Source organism: Ranitomeya imitator, chromosome 5, assembly GCF_032444005.1.
Source record: "Ranitomeya imitator isolate aRanImi1 chromosome 5, aRanImi1.pri, whole genome shotgun sequence".
Taxonomy (NCBI): domain Eukaryota; kingdom Metazoa; phylum Chordata; class Amphibia; order Anura; family Dendrobatidae; genus Ranitomeya; species Ranitomeya imitator.
In genome coordinates, this window is record NC_091286.1 from 257,480,919 (window position 1) to 257,506,638 (window position 25,720).

The 25,720-nt window shown below is 41.3% G+C and overlaps 1 protein-coding gene across 3 annotated transcripts in view; it reads right to left on the reverse strand.

Moving 5' to 3' along the window:
* The window catches only part of HEY2 (hes related family bHLH transcription factor with YRPW motif 2), a 45,829-nt gene that overhangs the window by 9,511 nt on the left and 10,598 nt on the right, over positions 1 to 25,720 (reverse strand). For 2 of the 3 annotated variants that reach the window (XM_069726091.1, XM_069726089.1), the window contains one exon: positions 15,680 to 15,761. In XM_069726091.1, coding sequence (XP_069582192.1) covers positions 15,680 to 15,761 — 82 coding nt within the window. The remainder of the gene's footprint in view (positions 1 to 15,679; positions 15,762 to 25,720) is intronic. The other variant, XM_069726090.1, reaches the window with a different exon arrangement.

Sequence of the window (25,720 nt, forward strand, 5' to 3'; positions counted from 1 at the left end):
ACAGAAAACGTCTGACTGCTGTGCTTGCCAACAAGGGTTTTGTATTAAGTCTTGTTTTCCAGAAGGATCAAATACTTGTTTCTCACTGCAAAATGCAAATAAACTTATATAATTTATACAATGTGATTTTCTGGATTTTATTTTTGATATTCTATCTCTCATGTCTTTGTCAGTGGGAAAACTTACAAAATCAGCAAGAGATCAAATAATTATTTTTTTCCTGTAGTTAGGAGTCCTTTTAATGAATCAGATGTTTTTAAAAATTGACAATCCATTTGTGTCTCACTCTTTACGAGCTTAGACATTTAGCGTTGACCTCCAAGTAAACAGTATAATAGCTCATTTGGGGGGGGATTAAGTGAGAAAATGAAACCTTCTATTTTAGCTCTAATATGTACAGACTTTACAACTTTTGGAAATAGACTACCAGGTAAATTCCAAAATGAGTCCTGTAATTAAATAACCCTGATAAAACTAATAGCTCCATTTTACTTTGGCTATGCATAGTGAAATAAGCAAAAACTATGAACTGGAATGTAAGTTGGTGTGCATGCAGCGTGTAGGCACATGTTCACACTGGCCACTAAACAGACAAAACCCAAGAGAAAAACAAAATGATCAAATACCCCGCAGTAAATAAATAAATAGCAACAGTGCATGAAAATAATATAGGATACTTGGCTATCATATTTTTGGGCAAACATATGTTAACCATGTACCCTATAGTATGGGTTTTATGTTTTTTTAATCAAAAATATGTTAACCAAGTATATTATTTTCATGCACTGTTGCTATTTATTTACTGCAGCGTATTTGCTCATTTTGTTTTTTTCTTGAGTTTTGATAGTAAAATAGACATTCACCTTAATTATAGGAAATCCATGACGAGTATAAAATAAAGAAAAAATAACCCAGTTTTGTTCTACTGCAGGTCAAGACAATTAACATGAGAGGGGATGAGAGTAGAGCACTGTGCTATGGAAGAGCGATGTACTAATATAATGTATCAGAGGGTTTGGTAACAATACACTACTGTGCTTGAAATTAAATAATACAGCACAGAAAAAATTAAGAACAGCAGTTCCGAAAACTCCTAAAAATGTATGGTGGTGCCTCTCATCTTGTTTTGTGGGGTAGGGACATTCCTGAGAAGTTTTCCCATGGTAATTCTGATCTACAGTGTCCCTCCCTGGCTTGCTCACAAACACACACACAAAGATTAAAGGCTCTGAATGAAGGAAGCTCCCACTCTTCTGTCTCTACCAGGCTGATATTTACTTGATTTTCATGCCGGGACCGTTTGGGAGAGAAGAAAATATGATCTGCTTAGTGCTATATTGCAGGATCTAGGACATGTTTTGTCACTTAACTGAAAACTAAGAACATCTTTCTGCAGCATTCCTTCATCTTAACAAGCTAATAGAACAAATATATAGTATATGCAATAAACAACTCCAACTCAAGTGATGCATTTCCTGACTTAAGAGCTATAGAACTTTATCATGTGTACAATTCTGTATATAATTATATATGTTTAGAATTATAATCTAAAGAGGATGTATATATATATTTTTTAATTACTGGGTATACTGTGTTTTAGAATCCAAAACTTTTGTCTTGTAGTCTTCTGGACCCTAAACTGTAGACCCGATCTTTGAGACAAAATCTGTATTAACTCTTCGGTGCCACTTGTATCTCCAATATATAAACATGAGTGGGCGAAGGGGGCCAGTACAGGGGTGGTTTATAAAGAGGACAATATGGCTTGTTGCTCGTGGGCCCGTGGCCAGATTGCCCTCATCATTATAGTCGTGTCGGACAGGGAGTGATCCTGCTGCTCCACTGCCAAAAAACTGTAGAAAGGGCAGTGAAGCCTCAGGAAACGGTCCTCAGCTTCCTGCCCAGCGCTTTGTCTATTACTCAGGCACGTCCGACGTGATAATATCAGCACTCCACCTGCATCATTTAGCAAGTACCTAGCAAAAAGAGGAAGTGATGCTGCAAGGGACCGTCCGGGGAGGTAATTATTTAATTGTTTTTTAAAACACAGTGGGTAGAGAGGGTACGATGGGAGGTGGGAGAGTGGATATGATACTATCAAGGGCTTATAATGAATTAGAGGATGGGGGTTGGATGCTATCAAGCTATCAGGGATGGACTTAGAGTGATTTCAGGGGCATGGGAGAATGATATTAGGGACAAATCTCCGACGCCCAATTTATTATAAATCCCTGATATCATCCTGCCTCAGCCCAAATTCATTATAAGTCCCTGATAGCATTCCCCTTCACCCCTCAATTCATTAAAAGTCCCTGTATAGCTTTATTTTTCACTCACCACTTAATTATGATGCTATACAGGTACCTGGAATTAATTGGGGGAAGAGTCACAGTGATTAATTTATATTTTTTGGGCAGCGGAAATTGTAGATAATGGTGGACACAGTACTGGTTTATCAATTTATATTTTGCATTGTGCATAGTTATTTGTATAATAATGGTGTTCTACATACACTGTGTGCAGAATTATTAGGCAAGTTGTATTTTGATCACATGATACTTTTTATACATGTTGCCCTACTTTAAGTTGTTCATGCTTGAGAGACAACTACCAATTAAGTAAATCAGGTGATGTGCATCTCTGTAATGAGGAGGGGTGTTGTCTAATGACATCAAAACACTATATAAGGTGTGCTTAATTATTAGGCAACTTTCTTTCCTTTGGCAAAATGGGTCAGAAGAGAGATTTGACGGGCTCTGAAAAGTCCACAATTGTGAGATGTCTTGCAGAGGGATGCAGCAGTGTTGAAATTACCAAACTTTTGAAGCATGATCACCAAACAAGCAAGCGTTTCATGGCAAATAGCCAACAGGGTCGTGTTGGGCAAAAAAAGGCGCAAAATAACTGCCCATGAATTGAGGAAAATCAAGCGTGAAGCTGCCAAGATGCCATTTGCCACCAGTTGTGCCATATTTCAGAGCTGCAACGTTTCTGGAGTAACAAAAAGCACAAGGTGTGCGATACTCAGGGACATGGCCAAGGAAAGGAAGGCTGAAAAACGACCACCTTTGAACAAGAAACATAAGATAAAACGACAAGACTGGGCCAAGAAATATCTTAAGACTAACTTTTCAAAGGTTTTATGGACTGATGAAATGAGAGTGACTCTTGATGGGCCAGATGGATGGGCCAGAAGTTGGATCAGTAACGGGCAGAGAGCTCCACTCCGACTCAGATGCCAGCAAGGTGGAGGTGGGGTACTGGTGTGGGCTGGTATCATCAAAGATGAACTTGTGGGACCTTTCAGGTTGAGGATGGAGTGAAGCTAAACTCCCAGACCTACTGCCAGTTTCTGGAAGACAACTTCTTCAAGCAGTGGTACAGGAAGAAGTCGGTATTGTTCAAGAAAAACATGATTTTCATGCAGGACAATGCTCCATCACATGCCTCCAACTACTCCACAGCGTGGCTGGCCAGTAAAGGTCTCAAAGAAGAAAAAATAATGACATGTCCCTCTTGTTCTCCTGATCTGAACCCCATAGAGAACCTGTTGTCCCTCATAAAATGTGAGATCTACAGGGAGAGAAAACAGTACACCTCTCGGAACAGTGTCTGGGAGGCTGTGGTGGCTGCTGCACGCAATGTTGATCGTAAACAGATCAAGCAACCAACAGAATCTATGGATGGAAGGCTGTTGAGTGTCATCATAAAGAAAGGTGGCTATATTGGTCACTAATTTTTGGGGGTTTTGTTTTTGCATATAAGAAATGTTTATTTCTAAATTTTGTGCTGTGATATTGGTTTACCTGGTGAAAATAAACAAGTGAGATGGGAATATATGTGGTTTTATTAAGTTGCCTAATAATTCTGCACAGTAATAGTTACCTGCACAAACAGATATCCTACTAAGATAACCAAATCTAAAAAAAACCCCACTCCAACTTCCAAAAATATTAAGCTTTGATATTTATGAGTCTTTTGGGTTGATGGAGAACATAGCTGTTGATCAATAATAAAAATAATCCTCTAAAATACAACTTGCATACTAATTCTGCACACAGTGTATTTCTATTCAGGGGCGAAACATGCAGGATTTTTTATGTATATACAGTTGCATGTAAAAGTTTGGGCACCCCTTGTAAAAATTACACTTATTGTTAAGGGTATGTGCACACGTATTGTGGAGGACTGCGGATTTTTCCGCAGCGGATTTGGGAAAACCGCAGTTAAAAGGCACTGCAGTTTTCCTGCGGATTGGAACCGCTGCGGATTTACTGCGGTTTTTGTGCGAATTCCACTACGGTTTTACACCTGCGGTTTTCTTATATGGAGCAGGTGTAAAACCGCTGCGGATTCCGCATAAAGAATTGACATGCTGCAGAATATAAACCGCTGCGTTTCCACGCGTTTTTTTCCGCAGCATGTGCACTGTGGATTGCGTTTCCCATAGGTTTACATTGTACTGTAAACGCATGGGAAACCGCTGCGGAACCACAGCTGCGGAAACGCTGTGGATCCGCAGCATGTGAACATAGCCTAAGGGTATGTTCACACGTTCCTGATTTCCATCCTTTTTTTTTCAGGACTGTTTTTTAAAAAACTGCAGCTCTTGGCAGAAAACGCAGGTCCTTTTTTTGGTCCTTTTTTGGTCCTTTTTTGATGCGTTTTTTGATGCAGTTTTCTAGCCAGAGTCTGTGTGTTTTCTAGGAATTTTTTTAGGGTTAAAATGGCTGAAAATACCCTAACCCTACCCCTAACCCTAACCCTACCCCTAACCCTACCCCTAACCCTAACCCTACCCCTACCCCTACCCCTAACCCTACCCCTAACCCTACCCCTATTCTAACCTTAGTGAAAAAAAAAAAAAAATTCTTTATTTTTTTTTTATTGTCCCTACCTATGGGGGTGACAAAGGGGGGGGGGGAAGGTCATTTACTATTTTTTTTATTTTGATCACTGAGATAGGTTATATCTCAGTGATCAAAATGCACTTTGTAACGAATCTGCCGGCCGGCAGATTCGGCGGGCGCACTGCGCATGCGCCCGCCATTTTGCAAGATGGCGGCGCCCAGGGAGAAGACGGCCGGACGGACACCGGGAGGCCGGGTAAGTATAAGGGGGGGAGATTAGGGCACGGGGGGGGGCATCGGAGCACGGGGGGGGGCATCGGAGCACGGGGGGGTGACATCGGAGCATGGGGGAGGGGCATCGGAGCATGGGGGGGTGGGATCGGGGCAGCCACACTCCACCCACGCACTTCCGCCCGCTTCCCCGCACTTCCTGCTGCAGCGGTTCTGCACCACGAACCGCAATAAAACCCGCAGATCTATTTTTGATCTGCGGGTTTTACTGCGGGTTTGACCTCACAATGGAGGTCTATGGGTGCAGAACCGCTGCTGTTTTACAAAAAGAAGTGACATGGTACTTCTTTTTTACCGCAGCTAATCAGTGCGGTTTTTTTTTTTCAATTCAGGACCATGTGCACAGTGGGTCCTGTTTTCCATAGGGTACAGTGTACTGTACCCTGCATGGAAAACAGCCGCGGAAACGCAGCGGCAAAACCGCTGCGTTTCCGCGGTAAAAAACGCACTGTGTGAACATGGCCTAACAGTTAAACAAGTTGAAGATTAAATCATTTCTAGAAGGCCTAAAGTTACAGATGACACATTTCCTTTGTATTTTAGGTTAAAAAAAATAATTAAAAAAAATATACAGCTCTGGCAAAAATTAAGAGACCACCACATCAAAACCCTGTCATGGGCAGCGCAATCTCCAGACCTGAACCTCATAGAAAACCTCTGGAATGTAATCAAGAGGATGCTGGATAGTCACAAGCCATCAAACAAAGAAGAACTGATTAAATTTTTGCACCAGAAGCAGTGTGAAAGACTGGTGGAAAGCATGCCAAGACGCATGAAAGCTGTGATTAAAAAACCATGGTTATTCCACAAAATATAGATTTCTGAACTCTTCCTGAGTTAAAACATTAGTAGTGTTGTTTCTAAATTATTATGAACTTGTTTTCTTTGCATTATTTGAGGTCTGATAGCACTGTTTTATTTAGTTTGACCATTTCTCCTTTTCAGAAACAAAATACAAAATGTATTGCTTGGAAATTCAGAGACATGTTGTCAGTAGTTTATAGACTAAAAGAACAATTTACATTTTACTCAAAAATATACTTATAAAGAGAAAAATCAGACAAACTGAACATTTTGCGGTGGTCTTTTAATTTTTACCAGAGCTGTATATATAGTTATTTTTTTACATTTTTAAAATTACAAAAAGGAAAAATTGGCTGTTCTAAAAGTTTGGGTACCCTTGGAGATTTGTGTGGTCAGATAACTTTGATCAAGGTTTCAGACCTTAATTAGCTTGTTACGGTTATGATTTATTCACTATCATCTTTAGGAAAGGCCAGGTGATGCAAATTTCACAGCTTTATAAAAATCCAGCCTCCTCTAACCTTGTGCCAAAACACAGCAGTCATGGGTTCTTCTAAGCAGCTGCCCAGCACTCTGAAAATGAAAATGATGGAGGCCCACAAAGCAGGAGAAGGCTATAAGAAGATAGCAAAGCCTTCTCAAGTAGCCCTTTCATCAGTTTGAAATGTAGTTAAGAAATGTGTTATGATACAGTGGTCTAGGAGAAACATGGAAAGAGCTCTGAAGGACGTGGTATCTGTACTGACCGCAGTCCCTAAGCTCAACACAACACTAGAAGTAGCCATGGAATGCTCCTAACTCTCCCTAGGCATCTCGTCACAGCCTAAGAGCTAACTACCCCTAAAGAAAGGAGCAGGAAAACTATCTTGCCTCAGAGAAAATCCCCAAAGGATAGATTAGCCCCCCACAAATAATGACTGTGAGTGGAGAGGGAAAAGACATACACAGAATGAAACCAGGATGAGCACAGGAGGCCAGTCTAGCTAAATAGATAGGACAGGATGGAATACTGTGCGGTCAGTATAAAACACTACAAAAATCCACGCAGAGTTTACAAAAAATCTCCACACCTGACTAAAGGTGTGGAGGGCAAATCTGCCTCCCAGAGCTTCCAGCAAGACAGAATTAATTCACACTGATAAGCTGGACAAACATAGAAAGCACAGAATGCATAAGTCCACAATCTATGGACAGAAAAGAGCAAGCAAAAACTTAGCTTAGCTGAACTGGTCAGGATAACAGGGAACTCCAAAGAGATGTGAATCCAACCAGGAACCATTTACAAGTGGCACTGGCTGAAGAAAGAGCCAGACTTAAAGAGCCGAGCAGAAGAGACGATAAGTGGAGGCAGCTGATGACAGCTAACTCCAAGGAGCAGCCATACCACTAGAAACCACAAGAGGGAGCCCAAGAGCAGAACTCACAAAAGTGCCACTTACAACCACCGGAGGGAGCCCAAGAGCGGAATTCACAACAGTACCCCCCCTTGAGGAGGGGTCACCGAACCCTCACCAGAGCCCCCAGGCCGATCAGGACGAGCCAAGTGAAAAGCACGAACCAAATCGGTGGCATGGACATTGGAGGCAACAACCCAAGAATTATCCTCCTGGCCATAACCCTTCCACTTGACAAGATACTGAAGCCTCCGCCTCGAAAAACGAGAATCCAAAATCTTCTCAACCCCATATTCCAACTCTCCCTCAACCAACACCGGGGCCACCGAGGGAACAACGGGCACCACATATCTCCGCAACAAAGATCTATGGAAAACATTATGAATGGCAAAAGAGGCAGGAAGAGCCAAACGAAAAGACACCGGATTAATAATTTCAGAAATTTTATAAGGACCAATAAACCGAGGCTTAAACTTAGGAGAAGAAACCTTCATAGGAACATGACGAGAAGACAACCAAACCAAATCCCCCACACGAAGCCAGGGACCAACACACCGACGGCGGTTAGCAAAACGTTGAGCCCTTTCCTGAGACAACGTCAAATTGTCCACTTGTATTGTTATGATACGGTGGTCTAGGAGAAACATGGAACGAGCTCTGAAGGATGTGGTATCTGTACTGACCGCAGTCCCTAAGCTCAACACAACACTAGAAGTAGCCGTGGAATGCTCCTAACTCTCCCTAGGCATCTCGTCACAGCCTAAGAGCTAACTACCCCTAAAGAAAGAAGCAGGAAAACTATCTTGCCTCAGAGAAAATCCCCAAAGGATAGATTAACCCCCCACAAATAATGATTGTGAGTGGAGAGGGAAAAAACATACACAGAATGAAACCAGGATGAGCACAGGAGGCCAGTCTAGCTAAATAGATAGGACAGGATGGAATACTTTGCGGTCAGTATAAAACACTACAAAAATCCACGCAGAGTTTACAAAAAATCTCCACACCTGACTAAAGGTGTGGAGGGCAAATCTGCCTCCCAGAGCTTCCAGCAAGCCAGAATTAATTCACACTGATAAGCTGGACAAACATAGAAAGCACAGAATGGATAAGTCCACAATCTATGGACAGAAAACAGCAAGCAAAAACTTAGCTTAGCTGAACTGGTCAGGATAAAAGGGAACTCCAAAGAGATGTGAATCCAACCAGGTTACAAGTGGCACTGGCTGAAGAAAGAGCCAGACTTAAATAGCCGAGCAGAAGAGACGATAAGTGGAGGCAGCTGATGACAGCTAACTCCAAGGAGCAGCCATACCACTAGAAACCACAAGAGGGAGCCCAAGAGCAGAACTCACAAAAGTGCCACTTACAACCACCGGAGGGAGCCCAAGAGCGGAATTCACAACAGAAATTGCAGTTAACAAGAACAGTGGAGGTCAAGATAAAATCTGGAAGATCAAGCAAAATTTCAGTGAGAGCTGCTCGTATGATTGCTAGAGAAGCAAATCAGAACCAAAAGACCATCAGAAAGATTTAGCAGACTCTGGAGTTATGGTACATTGTCCTACTGTTCAGGGACACCTGCACAAATATGATCTTCATAGAAGAGTAATCAGAAGAAAACCTCTCCTGGGTCCTCACCATAAAATTCAGCGTCACAAGTATGCAAAAGAACATCTTAAAGGGCCACTGTCACCCCCTCCAGCCGTTATAAACTAAAAGAGCCACCTTGTGCAGCAGTAATGCTGCATTCTAACAAGGTGGCTCTTTTAGTTTTTGGTGCATTTATTCCCAAAATAATGCGTTTTATAACTTCTCCAAAATACCAGGGAGGCAGGTCCTCACCCCCCTGCTTGAAACAGCACACTGCCGTCATTCAAATCTTCAGGGGTGCCGGGCGCCGCCCCCCTCCACGCTGTTTTCGCATGAAATCCAGCGCCTGCACTGTGTAGTACTGTCTGGTGCAGGCGCAGTGAGCTCTGGCCGTCTGACGTCACAGCCAGGCTTGCAGACTGCGCCTGTGCGGCCGCCCTGCCTGTGAATCCCAGCCCCGCACTGTGCATAATGCATAACACACTGCGGGGCCGGGATTCCCAAGGTGGGTGGCCGCCTGCACCAGACAGTACTACACAGCGCAGGTGCCGGATTTCATGCGAAAACAGCGCGGAGGGTGCGGCGCACGGCGCCCCTGAAGAATTGAGTGACGGCAGTGTGGCGTTTCAAGCAGGGGGGTGAGGACCTGCCTCCCTGGATAACGACAGGTATTTTGGAGAAGTTATAAAACGCTTTATTTTGGGAATAAATGCACCAAAAACTAAAAGAGCCACCTTGTTAGAATGCAGCATTACTGCTGCACAAGGTGTCTCTTTTAGTTTATAACGGCTGGAGGGGGTGACAGTGGCCCTTTAACAAGCCTGCATTTTGGAAATAAATCCTGTGAAACAATGAGATTAAAATAGAACTCCTTGCCACAATGATCAAAGGTATCTGTGGAGAAAAAGGGTAAAGATTTTCAGGAAAAGAACATCTTTAGAAACACTAAGCATGAGGTGGATAAATAATGCTTTGGTGTTGTGTTATCGCCAATGGTGAGGGAAACATTTCAAGGGTAGAGTAAAGAATGGATTCAATGAAATTTCAAGAAATTCTTGAAGCAAGCATAACACCATGTGTAAAAAAAACCCTGACGTTGAAAAGAGGATGGCTTCTACAAATGGAAAATGATCCTAAACACACATCAAAATCTACACTAGACTACCTCAAAAGGTGCAAGCTGAAAATATTACAATGGCTCTCACAGTCAGCTGATCAGAACATCATTGAAAATTACAAGCTGTGATACTTGCAAAAGGTGGTGCTACTAGGTACTAACCATGAAGGATGCCCACATTTTTGTATCGGCCCAATTTCCTTTTTGTAATTTTTAAAATGTAAAAGATGAAAATATACGTTTTTTTGCCTAAAATACAAAAGGAAATGTGTCATCTTTAACTTTAGACCTTTTAGGGATCATTTAATCTTCAGCTTGCTTAACTGTTCACAATTACTGTAATTTTGACCAGGGGTGCCCAAACTTTTACGTGCCACTGTGTACAATATATGTTACATTGTTATTTTGGGGGCCGCAATGATCAGTGTGACAAAGCAAGTAGTAGCTGGGAAATATTGACATTAAGCTCTGACTAGATGAAGAAGAAACAACAGAGAACAGAGATGTCTCCGGTAAATAAATGGGTGTAAATATTTATTCTATATCAATACTATATAGCTTGCAGATGGATGATGGGAGTAATACTGTTTTTAAACCACCTCCCTTAGGGAACAATAACACATTCATGTGAAATGTCCATGTGCGGCCGGCACCCACATCCATAGAGTTTCATGGATCCATTCACACATCGGTGAAAATCAGAGATCCAAGGGACTCTGGACATGTCCTATTCTGATCCAGTTTTGAGAATCAGTATAAGACATACTTAATGGGTCTGTGTGCTGTCCGAGAAAATAAACCAGGCGAAACATCAACTCATCAGGGGAATGTTCGAATGTATCCTTATAATATGTATCTTAGCATATGGTGTGTTAGGTGTCGAGTTCCCGCCGCTGTACAGGGGGAATCTCGAACCACCTCTGCTGCAGTCTCCCATTCTTCTCCAGCTGCAGTGGAGCCTGCTCAGCGGAGACGTCGGACCCAGCGTCTGGCTCAGGCAGATACTCTGCGCTTGGTTACTGCTGCCATTCCAGGCTCAGCCATTGTAGCCAGTACTGGTCAGCGGCGAGCAGAGGCTTCTGGGACTAAGTCATGCTATTCTCCTTCTGAGCATGCCCAAGGGAAGACCTCTCATTGGAGGTCGGGGGTCACAAGCTCAGGTCCTGTAGCAGCTCCTATTGGTCCACTAGGAAGGTCCTGAAGAAGCTGCAACTATAAAAGGTTTGCATGGCCGCACGGCCATGCGCTAGTATCATTTGTTATGGCTAATGCCAGTGGATGCTCTACCACTCTGTGGTGTGTCTAGATCTGGGACTTTACACTCAGGCAGGCAGCTAGCATCAGTGGGGGCAATTAGCCGCTTGGCTTAGCATCTGGTTCCTTCATGTGTGCGGTTAGCACAGAAGAGTTCCAGAGCAAGCACAACCCTAGTTAGGGTATTACTCTCTGAGTATCTTGCGACTCTGTGAAGCAACAGAACTCGCTACTATTTCACACGGGGTGAAGTCGAACCCATGTGTGAGTTCAGCGTCCATCCACCGTTACATAGCAGCAGGTACCATCTCTGCACGGTGGACCCCGGGCTGCGAACGCACCTAGTATCTATCCCTTTATTTGGTGCGTTCTGCTAGCCCTAACATAGTGTACTCATTTATTATGTATACCACCGTCCCTTAGTATATAGTCTACTCTTTTGATATGTATAGCTCTGTCCCTTAATATACAATGTACTGTCCTGTTATGTATAGCACAATCCTTAATTAAATAGTTCCCTCTTATTACGTATAGCACCGTTCATAATTACATAGCATTCTCTCTTGTTAAGTATGGTGCAGTTCTTGATTATATAGCGCCTCCTGTTGCTTTGTATAGCATCATTCCATTATTATATAATATCATCTCTTGTTATTTATAACACCATTCCTTACATAGCGTATTTCATTATTTTAGTTATTCGCAGCCCTCTCTTTATTACATAGTCCTCTTTTGTTAGATATAAAATAAAATGACTGCGGATGGAGTGGCATCTGACCAGAAGACCAGTCCATCAGCCTCTTCCATCAGAAAAAAAAAGTTTTCCCATATTCCTTCAGCAGTCATTTTATTTTGTATCAAACAACGGAGAATGCTATGCATTATAGAACAGGGCAGGGTACTATGAATAACGTAAATAACGAGAGAATACATTTTGTAAGGAACAGAGCTATATATAGCAACAGAGGATGCTACGTAGTAAGGGATGGCATTGTACATAACAAGTTAGTATGCTTTGTAATAAGGCACAGTGCATTACATAATAAGGCAGGACACTATATAGCTTAGCTGCAATGAAAGAAGAGGGGCCCAGATGCATTCCTAGTACAGGGCTCCCAATAAGTAAGTGTCTGCCCCTTATGAGATCAGACCTATCCTTTAGTCCCCTCCAAGTGAAATGCAGCTGTCCATGAGAAGCGTTTTTCAACTGGATGATGTTTATGGACAGGTTTGGTCACATTCAACTCCATCAGAGGTAACTACAGTAACAAACACAGGAGGAGACTCTGTAATACAGTACTGTGCAAAAGTTTTAGACAGGTGTGAGAATAATGCTGTAAAGTAAGAATGCTTTCAAAAATAGAAGTATTAGCACTTTAATTTATCAGTTAGTGAGTGAAAAAAAAGTGAAGTATAAATCATATCAATATTTCCTGTGACTGCTCTTTGCCTTCAAAAGAGCATCAAAGCATACATTTTTTAGACACACTTGCAGACAGTTTTTGAATGAAGCCAGCAGTATTTGAGAACTAACCACAGATCATCTGTGGATATAACCATGCACAAATCCTTTTGTATTTACATATAATCAAGACAGACTAGATGATGTTGTGATCAGGGATCTGTGGGAGCCGTATTATCACTTTCAGGACCCTTTGTTCGTCATGCTGAGGATAATTTTTAATTACATTAGCTGTATGTTTGGGATCGGTGTCATGCTGTAGAAGAATTTTGGTGCCAATCAGATGTCTTCCTGATGGTATTACATGATATTTAATTATCTGCTTATTTTACTCAGCTTTGAGGACTCCAAGAAATGGCAATGTTTAGGACCATATACACAGTGGTTAATCAAGGAAACTTAGTACAGACAACGAAAGACACATCATGCTTACTTCCCTTTGAAATCAGAAGATATCCAACAGAGCCATCAGTTCAGATCTGGCAGCAACCAGTGAGATTCAGATACAATCATCTCCTGTTTGGAGAAGTCTGTCTAGAAGTGTTGGAAAAATTGTAGCAAAAAACCTATACCTCTGACATGGAAACCAGGCCAAGTGACTCAACTACGCATGAAAATATAGGAAATGAGATGAAGTAAAATGGCAGAAGATACTCTGGAGTGATAAGTCAAAATGTGAAAAAATAGGCTGCAACAGAAGGCAGTATATTCGCCGAAAGACTGGAGACTGGTACAATAATGAGTGTCTTCAGACAACAGTGAAGGATGGTGGAGGTTGCTTGCAAGTTTGGAGTTCGGGATTAAGTCAGGATTAATGGTGTCCTCAACACTGAGAAATACAGGCAGATACTTATCCATCATGCAATACCATCAGGGAGGCATCTAATTGACCCAAATTTATTCTGCCACAGGACAACGACCCCAAGCATACAGCCAATGTCATCAAGAAGTAACTTCAACAAGAAGTTCTGAAAGTGATGATATGGCCCCCACAGATCCTTCATCTCAACATCAACGAGTCTGTCTGGGATTACATGAGGAGACAAAAGGATTAGCACAAGCTACATCTGTGGTTCATTCTCCAAGATGTCTTAAACAACCTCCCTGCCAAGTTCCTTCAAAGACTATATGCAACTGTACCTAGGATTAATGCTTTGATGATGTTTTGGGTATAAAGGGTGATCACACCAAATATTGATAATTTAGATTTCTCTTTTGTTCATTCACTTTGCATTCTGTTAGCTGATAAAACCAATAACGCATCTATTTTTCAAAGCACTCTTACATTGCAGAAATTTTTCTATACTTATCTAAAAATTTTGCATCTCGCCATATGAATTAAACAAAACCAAAGAAAAGACAATACGTGCATATACCCTAATGAAAAAAAATAAGTAAAAAAGCAAGTGCATTAAATAATTTCATGCATTTGCTTTTTTACTCATTCATTTTCATTAGGGTATATGCACACACTGTCTTTTCTTTGGTTTTGTTTGTTTCCATGGCCAGTGTGAACATGCTTTTACATCATGCATGTTTTCAAGTCATACTCCGTCTTCTGTTTTTTTTCACCATTAGTATTAGTAAGTCTCACAAAATCACATCCACAATTCATTTAAAATAAACTGGCCAAAGGCTTTAAACCTTTCCCAACATAGGAAGTAATAGTACATCCTATGTCTGGTCCCCATGAATGAAGAGAGCTCAGAGACTGACACGGCAGATGCCTATTGTGTTATACAGCTTGCACCAGAGCTGCGAGTAAGAGCGCGACAGGATATAGCTCCGGTCACGTCATTGCTGTGTAACCATTAAAATGGCGCTGTCAAATAGTGACACTGGCATTTAAATGACGGTGATTCTGGCAGCTGGTGGCCTATTAGTTCTAACAGGCAACCATGTTGCAACTAAAGTCTCTCTGTCTCTGTTAGATGACTAGCTGGGTAAGATTGTTAGAATAGGAACATTTTACAAGCAAATTAATTTAGATGATAAATAAATTTTAGAGGAGCCACAAATGAATGGAACTTCAATTCTAACAGGTGAAAGTGCATTTTTACAATGAGGTTCTTCTTGTCCTTCCCTGACAGAAGGCCTGGTCTTCAGGTTACTCTTCCAATTCTGGAATCTTCAGACTTCCTTATGTCTGTCCACAGCAAAAACCTATTCATGTTTACAAGAACACTAATGTAACACTAGCATTGGGGATTTGTTATAACTGCATTATTATCAATTGTAAGGCCTCACAGTCTGTGAACAATCATAAAAAGAAGCACCTAGTAACCAGTGCGGCAGCAAAAGAGTTAAAAAGAAACAAAAACTGTAACCTTTCTGCAGAACATAAATGTCTAAAAAGTGACCGAGAAACCCTTTGCACATAGAAAAGCATCAGGAAGTGACTTTCTATGCAGTGATAATGACAGGAACAATTATTCTCTCCGCTTCCTTCGTGGCCATTGTGCATCTGTACATACATCACTCTGTTCTTCTTTGTGCCCCTCAAAAAATGTGTGGGCAATAAATGGAGCTCCCCTCCTGCACTTCCTCCTTCCAGGCAGACACCACGTCGTACAATTGTAGGCCTCCGGGGCTCCTGTTTATTTTTTCCAATGTTTGTGTGTTTGTTTTGTCTCTGTGCACAGATTTTCGCCGGCTTTGCAAAACCCCAAACAAATCTGCGGCTGGACTGTCTGTGAATGAAGCTTTTACTCCCACAGTGTTATGAAAGCAAACACAAGCCCAGGGTCAAGTGCTTCTTTTGTCCCTGTAGTTCTTTCCCACGAGTTCAATCCTAGCATTAGCAATGATTTCTATTCCTTTTATCTGGATCCTCCTACCAGCATTTGTCAAAAGGTTGTTTGCTTACGCAGCAAAGCTCATTTACGGTGTAAAGTACAGACAGTAAAAGCCTTACCTTTACCTCCAGTGGCTTGCAGCATCTTCAAATGGTCTACTGTCATCTGGAGAATTTCAGCTTTTTCCAACTTTGCAGATCCCTGAAAGAACACATATCCATTAATGGAGCCTACTTCTAAGATATAAGCTATCATTTGTAACTCTTCTGGTTTCTATAACTAGTATAAAAACAACACTCACTTCTAGGTGTCTTTTCAGGCAGAAGAAGTTTGCCATTAATAAGTTCTTGGCTGTCCATTGTCATTAAAGAGTTTAAAAAATAAATAAAAAATAACCAACCACAGGAATAATTTTAAAACATTTAGCAATACTCCCAAGTTCTAACCCACATGAATCTGGCACCACTACAGCTAACCACAGACCTCAGTGTTCAGGTGACTGAAGACCTGGGTGTCATCACTTTGGGTACAACTATACAAGTGGCTGGATTTATGGGGTATGAGCTTGTGAGCGCGGCTCAGTTTGTTACTTTAAAAGCATCCCTGTGGTTGGCAGTAATTTTCAACATGTAAGACAACGCCTTTAATTACCAGTGGAAAAGCTGTAGTAAAGTATAAGAAAGAGGCCACATGCTCAAGATTCGCTCATGCAACCAACAGTTTTATTCCTTGACTCTTTCACTTGTCTTGGATGAGTGTTCATGTTTCTCCAAAGGAATAGAGGGTAAAAACTGCTGAGACTCCTAGGGTGGCAGCCATCTATCTCTTTTGAAGGATCAAAGGGTCATTAATCTTGAAATACAATATGCCTGATCCTTCTTTCTTCCGACATTTGTCTTTATGGGAAAGTCAAGATCTCCATACACATAAGATAGTTGGATGATTGGAGGATCTGATTTGTGGCACTCGTTAAAAATGGCTTCATCCATCGCCTCTTAAGTTGCTACTATTCTTTTGAAGAGATAGCCATATGACAAGGATGTGGTGACACCATGTTCATTAGACAAATGTTTCATAAATGGTCTATTTATTGTACAGTATGGTCAGGCTCTCTTTAATGTTATCAAATTGCATAAAGTAAAACAAAGTGAAAGAGCGCACTCTATAAAGCAGATATGCAAATGGAGACAGTCATTTCTATGTATAACAGAAGAAAAGGATGAATCTGTTTACTAGTGAAGGCAAGGCTGTGTACACGAGACTAACCACATCAAGTAATAGCCCGAACTGCATGCCCCCCACGGGGCTTACGGGAGGGCTACAGGAGGGATGTTAGACTCGGTTTGGTGTATAAGGGGTTAATTTTTGGGGGAGTGATTTGTGTTGGTAAACGTAGCAGAGGGGCTTTGAGGGTATTTTTGGATTGGTTTGTGTGAGGGACAGATGTGGGGATTATATAGGCTGGGATCACGAAAGGGGCAGGCATTCTTCACCTGGACACCGGATTTAGATCTTCAACCGGACACTGAATTTACATCACGGATTTACATCTGTGAAGATGGAGGCCTTGATTCCAGAGATGAGGTCTTTGACAGAACAGAGAGGCCAGCAGTGGCTCCTGAGCCAGATGGAGCAGTGGACTACAGCCGGAGGAGTCAGTGACGTGACTGAAGAACCGGTACCTCCGAGGAACTCGAGGAGGTCCCAGCCTCCGGAAGACTCAAACCCAATTTAATTCCTCATTCAAGACACAGGATCCAGAGACCCAGCAGAGACCCTCCAGGGTCACCAGTGTTGTCTCTGCCCTCATCACCAGCACGGCACTCTAGAAGTAATCCACAGCACCGGGCTGGTACCAGGGAGGAGGTGAGTGACGTCACTGGCCCTTCCTCCCCTTTCGGGCTGCGGAATGGGGTCAGCGTGAAAATGCAGTCATCGTCATGTAAGCTGATGGCAGCGCCCAGCATCTTGGGACGCCAGGAGAAGATTTGTGGCAGGCATTAGTGGCAGGGACACTGCACCGCAGACTAGGGCATAGAAGCAGAATGGTCAGAAGGCTAGGAGCCAGTGGTGCAGTTGGTGCTAGAGAGTAACTCGACAGGGCCAAGGAGCAGCAGTGGTTCCAGGAGTGCTAGCTGCAGACATGCAGCTAAAGTCCCAGTTCATTTACCTAACTCACACCAGCACGACTAGAACGGGCTGTGGGTTGACTACGTTAGGTTCTCCTGGTGATGTACCCAGGCCTGAGTCTGCATCAGAAGAAGAGGGCCATAAGTCATCGAAAGTGAGGACTGGAGCAGTGATTGACGTGGAGGACAAGTGACAGCTGTTTCAGGGGTTCCTCGTAGTCAGCCTGGTAAGACACAAGGTTCATGTGCACCTCATATGAATGTTGCGAATGTCTGTTCAAGGATAAGTGCGAGTGATAGTGGTGTGATGAGAGGACATGGCAACTGAATTTTTTTAGATGGTAAGGGGTTGATTATCTCCAGTGGCTGGTGCAGGTCCTAAAGGTGTTTGGCAAGGTAGAGTTCCTACAGTTGGAACGGCCGGCTCAGCAGAACCTCTTTCAAGTGTGTTACTTTGGAGGTCCCCGTCACTCCCATGTCTACTTTGAGCAGATTTGATTCACTTGGATGACAAAGCTAGGAGAGAAGTCTATGTCTGATTTGATCGTCCAATTTTGGCTCATTTGTAGCAGGAAGTGAGAGAGAAAATCTGGAAGGACGAATATGTTGAGATTTTTTCTGTATTACCATTGGATAAATTCAGTCGTGTTAGGGTTAAGCCTGATGAGAGCAAGAAAGACAAGGAGGAACAGAGACGTTATCGCCTCATTCCTTGAACCTTTTATAACTTGTTACAAGTGTTTACTATATTGGCTAGTGTGATAAGTGAGAAGGCACCTGATAATTGTTCGGCTCTGTTTTGCTACTTAAACTCGATCGGGGAGACGTACCACATTTATGGCAGTACAGCATGACTAAATTTGCTCTGGGACCATAAGGATATTAGCTGATTGCTGTGCATAATGGCAGCGACAAAATAGTTATCACACTGCAGCATTATCTTCCGGAGCAAGAGAAAGTGTGTGTTCAATGAAAAATAGTGCTGTTTTGGATCAGCATGCAAGTTTAAGCATGAATGCTCCAGATGTGGGGGATTCCACAGCCATACCAAATGTTTAAGAGAAAGGGCAAAGTCAGCAAGTCTTCAGAAAAAAGGGAAAACTCCTTTTTTAAAGTAGGCATCCTGATAGGGAGGCACCTGCTTGTTGTGCGAGGATTTAAGTTTTGATTTTAAAATCCCATCTTTGGTTGAATCGTGTACTATGCAGGAGGACAATTTACGGTCGGACCGTATGCATAGTGATCTTGTTAGGGACAAGTTGCAGAAAGAAGTTGCGCTCAGCAGGATGGCTGGACCTTTTATTTCCCCGCCGTGGACCAATCTGCGGGTTTCCCCCTTGAGAGTGGTTCCTAAAAAAGAGCCATTAAGTTTAGGCTAATACACCATTTTTCATATCAGACCGGTTTGTTGGTTACTGATGGTATAAGCCCATTGTTGGTATTGGTTTCCTATGTACATTTTGATAAGGCAGTTGAGTGGGTGTGTAGACTTCGACAGGGGTTGTTGATGGCTAAAACGGATATTGAATCCGCATTCTGTTTGTTTTTGGTGCATTCATAGAGTTTCCATTTGCTAGGCTGTTTGTGGAATGATAGCTTTTATTTGGATTGTTGTTTGCCTATGAGTTGTTCGATTTCATGCACTTATTTTGAGAAATTTAGATGATTCATTGAATGGGTAGTATGAAGAGTCCTGTTTGGATTCAGTTTTGCATTGCTTGGATGACTTGTTTTGTATTGGACCCCAATTTGTACGGCGCTGCTCAGTACTATAGAACAGCCGACCAAACATTTCATGAAATAACAGAGGGACCGTCAATAGTGTTTAAGTTTATAGGCATTGAGATTGACTCTAAAGCAGACAGGTTGTTGGATTTGAAGGTCACCGTACAGGAGGTCTTTCAGGTCAAAAAGTGTTGACTGTACTAGATGTAAAGTCTGTTAGGTAAACTTATTTTTACTTGCAGAATTTTGCCTATGGGTAGGGTATGGTTTTACACAGGATGGCATGAGCTACAGCGGGTGTTAAGCACCCTCAGGATTTTATTCAGTTGAATGGGGACCATAAAGCGGATCTGATGGTTTGAGCTGACTTCTTGCAATTGTATAATGGATAATCAATGTGGTGGGAGCCAGTGGTATCCAATGTGGACTTGGATTGGGTGGTTTCGGGGTCTACTTTGGTGGTCGTTGTTGTGTTGGTGAATGCCCGTACATAAGGAGAGCTTTGTGTGAGATAAGGAACATGGCCCTGTTGGAAATGTTTCCTATTATGGTCTCACTTCCAGTGGCAACAGTTTTGAGGGCTGGCACCGGATGTAAAGCACCAAGAAACTGTTTGGTCCCATCGGTTGTGGGATCTGGTTGCGGTTCAGCTATGAAATTGGTTAGAAATTCGGTCTCAAATTTTACATCTTTGCATCAGTGGCAGACTCTTACGAATGCGCTAAGGGAGCAAGTCTGAGGGGTTGACAAGGTTTATATGTTACATTAAATGATAGGGAAAACATTTGAAGAGGGTTTGTCGTTCACTGTTGTTTCCAGCAGGATTGGCGTTTTTCTTTAAGTTAATGGGTTGGAAGGATGTTACGAAAGATTTCTTGGTTCATCAAGCGTGGAAAGCGTTTCTGAAGAGTCGGGTGATGAAGGATTGGCATCATCCAGTATCTTCTCCGATTTTGAGTATGTTATTAAGTTGACTTAAAGGGGTGTGCAAATTGGAAGATAAATGTCGTTTGTTTTGGGGCAGCTCTTGTCTTGGCGTTTTTCTGAGCTTTTCGAGTGGGCAAACTTGTAATTAAGAATGTGAAGTGTCATGGTGATTTATTATACAAGGATGTAGTCTGCAAAGCATATGTGGTTTGGTGTCATTTAAGGAATTCAAGGACAGATCTTTTTGGCCAGGGATGCGTTGTTGAGCTTTGGGGAGTTCAAGGAATGGAAGAGTGTCCCGTTAGATGGGTCTGGTAATTTTTGTAAAAGGTTCTGGTCCTGGTTCTTTGGTAATGCATCAGAATGGGTCTGCACTATCGGTTTATCAGTTTGTGAGTATATTTTGGTGTTGCTTGAATCAGTGTGGTTTAAATTGTGCAGATTTTGGGTCTTCTTTTCAGATCGGGGCTGCTACAGAAGCGGTACTTTGGGGTTTGTATATACATGCTCTGCACAAGATTGGCCACTGGGAGTCTGCTAGATATCGTTCCAATGTTAGACCTCACTTGTTGTGAGTTGTGATATTTATGGATGATATCTGTCCTTTCAATGTATACACTTCACCGATTTCATTGATTTATGTAGTATCACACCTTCTTTTTTCTGTATTTCAGGAACCCATCTTTTGATCTGGGTGTTACGACATTCTTATGTTAATTAGGGTGCCTTTCGAGCCAACATGAGGCTGGTTGGATGAAATTTTGGTGTTGCCAGAGAGGTTGTATCAATTTGTTGGAATGAGGTTGGGGGTATGCTCTGGAGCCAGGTATTGCTTGAATTTTAATTTCATATTATTTAGGACAGACCACCTGATATTCTTGTGCTGCATGTACGTGGGTTCTAGGACTTCGAGGGATTTGATCCATATGATTACCTTAGGCTTTTGTCATCCCATCTGGGTCTGGTCTGACATTGTAGAGCACCTCACACGGAAAGGGTTGGTGGAAGGGATTGAAAAGGCAAACATTAAAGTCAAACTTGCAACATTTGGCGGGGTGGTGATATGGCATCACAAATTGGATGTCCCTTCTCTGAAGTTTTTTAGGTCAGATGGAGTTCATTTGGCACTAATGGAATTTGTTGAGAAGTCTTTAAGTCTGTGGCGGGACTCGCATGTATAAGGAGTCATGCCTACTCACTGTTGCGGAAAACGGGGGCGGGTCTTGGAAGGTGGATTGCACACAAGGACAGGGAGAACCCAGTACAGGGACGGGTGACCCCCTTGTAGTGCAAGGTCATTACTACAGTTATAAGTGGGTCCCTACTGAGTTTAGGTCTCTGCGGGAGTGGTGCGGCTGAGGCCGTTGTGGAGGAGCTATTGTTGCAATATGGAAAATTGGAACTTTTATTCCCACACTCCTTTTTAGGTGGTTCTACTATTTATTTTTGGTACATTGATGTTATTTATTGCTGTTATTTTAATAAATGAGGCTGCTGTTGCCTTTTTACATCCAAAGTCACAAAGTGGTGTTTTATTTTAGGTAAGGGTTAATTCTGGGACTTATCATTAAGGTTGTGCCGTTTAGACATACAATTCAAGAGTCAAGGGATCATTCTATAAAAGTCTCCTAACTCCAACAGTGGACAGTTTTGTGCATCATATATTACATTTCCATATTTTCAAGAAAAGTTTACAATAAAGAATTGTGTAATAGATAACTAAAGCTTATATAAGTGTATTCCTTGTGGTACCCTGCCACCGTGATACACTGTATCTGTGATACACTGCATGTCAAGTGTAAAGAACCCCCTCTAGAGTACCTGCATTACCAGCAAAAAGTGGTTATGCTGCCTTTTAAAGGATTAAGGAAAAGACATTGAATGTAAGTCATGTACAGTGGCATTTAAACTTTGGGCATCCCTGGTAAATATTTCTGTTACTGTGAACAATTAAGCAAGTTGAAGATTAAATTATCTCTAAAAGGCCTACAGTTAAACATTTCGTTTGTATTATAGGAAAAAAAATATAATTTTATCTTTACATTTTAAAAATTACAAAAAAGAAAATGGGCCAATGCAAAAGTTTGGGCCCTCTGCTTGGTTACTACCTATAGTTGCACCCCCTTTTGTAAGTATAACAGCTTGTAAATGCTTTTTGCAGACAGCCAAGAATCTTTCAATTCTTATTTGAGGGATTTTTATCCATTCTTCCTTGATAAATTCTTCCAGTTCTGTGTGATTCCTGGATCATCTTGCATGCACTGCTATTTTGAGATCTAGCCACAGATTTTCAATGACGTTCAGATCAGGTGACTGAGGGCCATTGTAAAAATTTCAGCTTGCACCTTTTGAGGTAGTCTATTGTGGATTTTTACATGGGTTTAGAATCATTATCCATTTGTAGAAGCCATCTTCTCAACTTCAGCTTTTTTACAGATGGTGTTATGATTGCTTCAAGAATTTGATGAAATTTCTTTGAATCCATTCTTCCTTCTACCCGTGAAATGTTCCCCTTGCCATTGGCTGCAACATAACCACCACAAAGCATGATTGATCCACCCACATGCTTAATCGTTGTCGATATGTTCTTTTCCTGAAATTATGTGCCCTTTTTTCTCCACACATATCTTTGATCATTGTGGCCAAAGAGTTCTATTTTAACCTCATTGGTCCACATGACTTGTTTCGAAAATGTCTCAGGCTAGTTTAGACGTTCTTTTGCATACTTATGATGCTTAATTTTATGGTCAGGAAGCAGCAGAGGTTTTCTTCTGATGACTCTTCCATGAAGGCCTTATTTGTGCAGATGTCTCAAAACAGTAGAACAATGTACCACAACTCCAGAGTCTGCTAAATCTTTCTGAAGGTCTTTTGCAGTGAAGCAGGGGTTCTGATTTGCCTCTCTAGCAATTCTACCAGCAGATCTAACTGAAATTCTACTTCCTCTTCCAGATTTTATCTTTACCTCCACTGTTCCTGTTAATTGATATTTCTTAACTACATTTCGAACTGAGGGCAACTTGATAACAATTTGCTCTATTTTTATAGCCTTCTCCTGCTTTTTTCACTTCCACCATTTTCATCCCAACACTCTCCTCGCTTCATTTGCCGCCATGAAACTAAGCATTATCAGTGACGTTCGTTTCAGCGGTTGGTCCCTTGTCTGTCCCTACATTGTCTCCCCCCATGCACAGTCTCTCCCAGTGCCCTGTGTGATCAGTGCAGTGTTCGTTCTCTTGTCTATTTAGCTGAATAGTAATAAGCTGGCAGTAGAGCAGTGTCACTATACCCGGTTTGCAGGAGGACTAGCACCGAGCCCCGCAGGTGGTGTTGCTCTTGCTTGTCAGGCATAGTGACACTGCTCTGCTGTTTTGCTTATTACTATTCATTTAAGAAGACAGCAGACCGAACGCTGCTCTCATTAGACAGAGCACTGGGGGAGTCTGCACACCGGGGAGACACTGCACAAGGGAGACACTCAGGCATAGAGCAGGGACCAGCCCTAAAACAAGCGTCTTTGATGACATTTCATTTCAGGGAGGCAAACGTAGCAAGAGGAATGACTGCAAAACACCTCTAACACTGAATAACTCAGGTAAGGATCAGTGCTTACCTCATAAAACAGATTTATCCACTATTTCTTCAACTATAACAAACTAAATTAGAGATTACATGTATAGGTGTAGTAATATGTGACTATGCTTTATTTAGAGCCTTGGGTTATGGTTGTGGTTATAGACATTATAGACTGGCCAGTACATGTTGGCTTATGGTCAGAGTCTTTGAGGCCTCATGTATGAAAAATGTTCCATCTATATCAGACGTATGCTTTAACTAGAGTTCAACAAAACATGAAGAAGAAAGGCAAACCAGGCCATATACATTAGATTTCTGATGGGAGACATCATCACTTGCAGCCGGATTTACTGACAATCTAATGTTTGCCGGAACTGCTGGATAGGTCTCGAATATCTCCTGTCAGCAGAAACAGGGTCGTTGTGCCCCCAGACATAAGCGTCACTACAGGTGTCTGGCAGCTGTCTCCCTCCTCTAATAACACGTACATCTCAGCTATATAAAATTCTTCATAAATTATATTATTGCTGTAACTTATTTGCTTTATTATTAACTTTTTTTAATGTCAACTTTGACATAGCATCAAGTTGTATAATTCGATACTATATAATAATAGAAAATAAGTGTAAATTTCAAAATGTACCGCAATACAAATTTAACTCTGTAAAGAATAGAAAATAATAACGAACATATTTGGCAACTAACTCATAACTCTGTGCAGTTTAACATGCTAAGTATTCCCCAATCATCTCAAAGAAATCCCTTAGGTTTTGTACCAAATGAATTAACATTTTAAATGTTATGTTTTAAATGTTATCTGAAAAACAAAATAAAGCGCAAAGATTTGGGTTCAACAATAACCCAAACATACTAAAAAGCAAATTAATAATTCTATAAATATTTATTTCTCATCAGTCCTCCAAAACTGAAATATGAAAACTCAGAAACTTACAATTAATCCAAAGAAATCATCTGAAAACGCTCACATCTACACACAGGTAATGGGGTCTATTATTGGCTAAAATAAGACAACTGTAGCAAATATTAATATGTAGATATAAAGGAAAAAAATACGATACAAGCCAAAAATTTAATAATTGCTATCACATTGTTTTTCCAACTGTAAAATCTGAAACTGCATATTACGTCCCCTGTATTCACAATTATATGGCTAATAATAATATGATTAATAATATGTTTTTCACGGTATAGAAACTATTGGCTGTTTTCTGTATGACACATATTTTCCTCATTAGGAAATGTGCCAGCTGCATTTTACAGGGGTCCGTGGTTTAGCTATACGACTATTTTTCATCCACATTTGGAATAATTAAAAATAGGGCTTTTTTTTTTAGTTTTTTTTACTATTCTATAATTTTTACAGTGTTATTTTAACTATTTTATGCCATTTATTCAGATATTTATCTAGAAAATATGTATTGAGTAAAGTTTTTCTATCAATGATGTTTAGGAAGTCGGCGTAGAACAAAATAAATATACATTTGTTTTTCTAGAAATGAATCTTAAATACTAAAAAAATCGTTCTGGAATACGATAATCACTTATAAAATACAATCTCTCTTATGAAATATGATAGTTTTTTTCTGTCATAAAGCAACCAGAATTATTTCTTGAGAGGAGCTGAGGCAACATTGTTATCCCTGAGGGAAAACAACAACCGGACTGGAAACATTTCTTTCCTACTTTCATGATCGGATTATGTTTTAATAGTTTTGCCACAACAAAGCATTTAATTGCGAAGCGCGCTCAGTGCCAGATAAGGCCACATGCAATATTATTTTA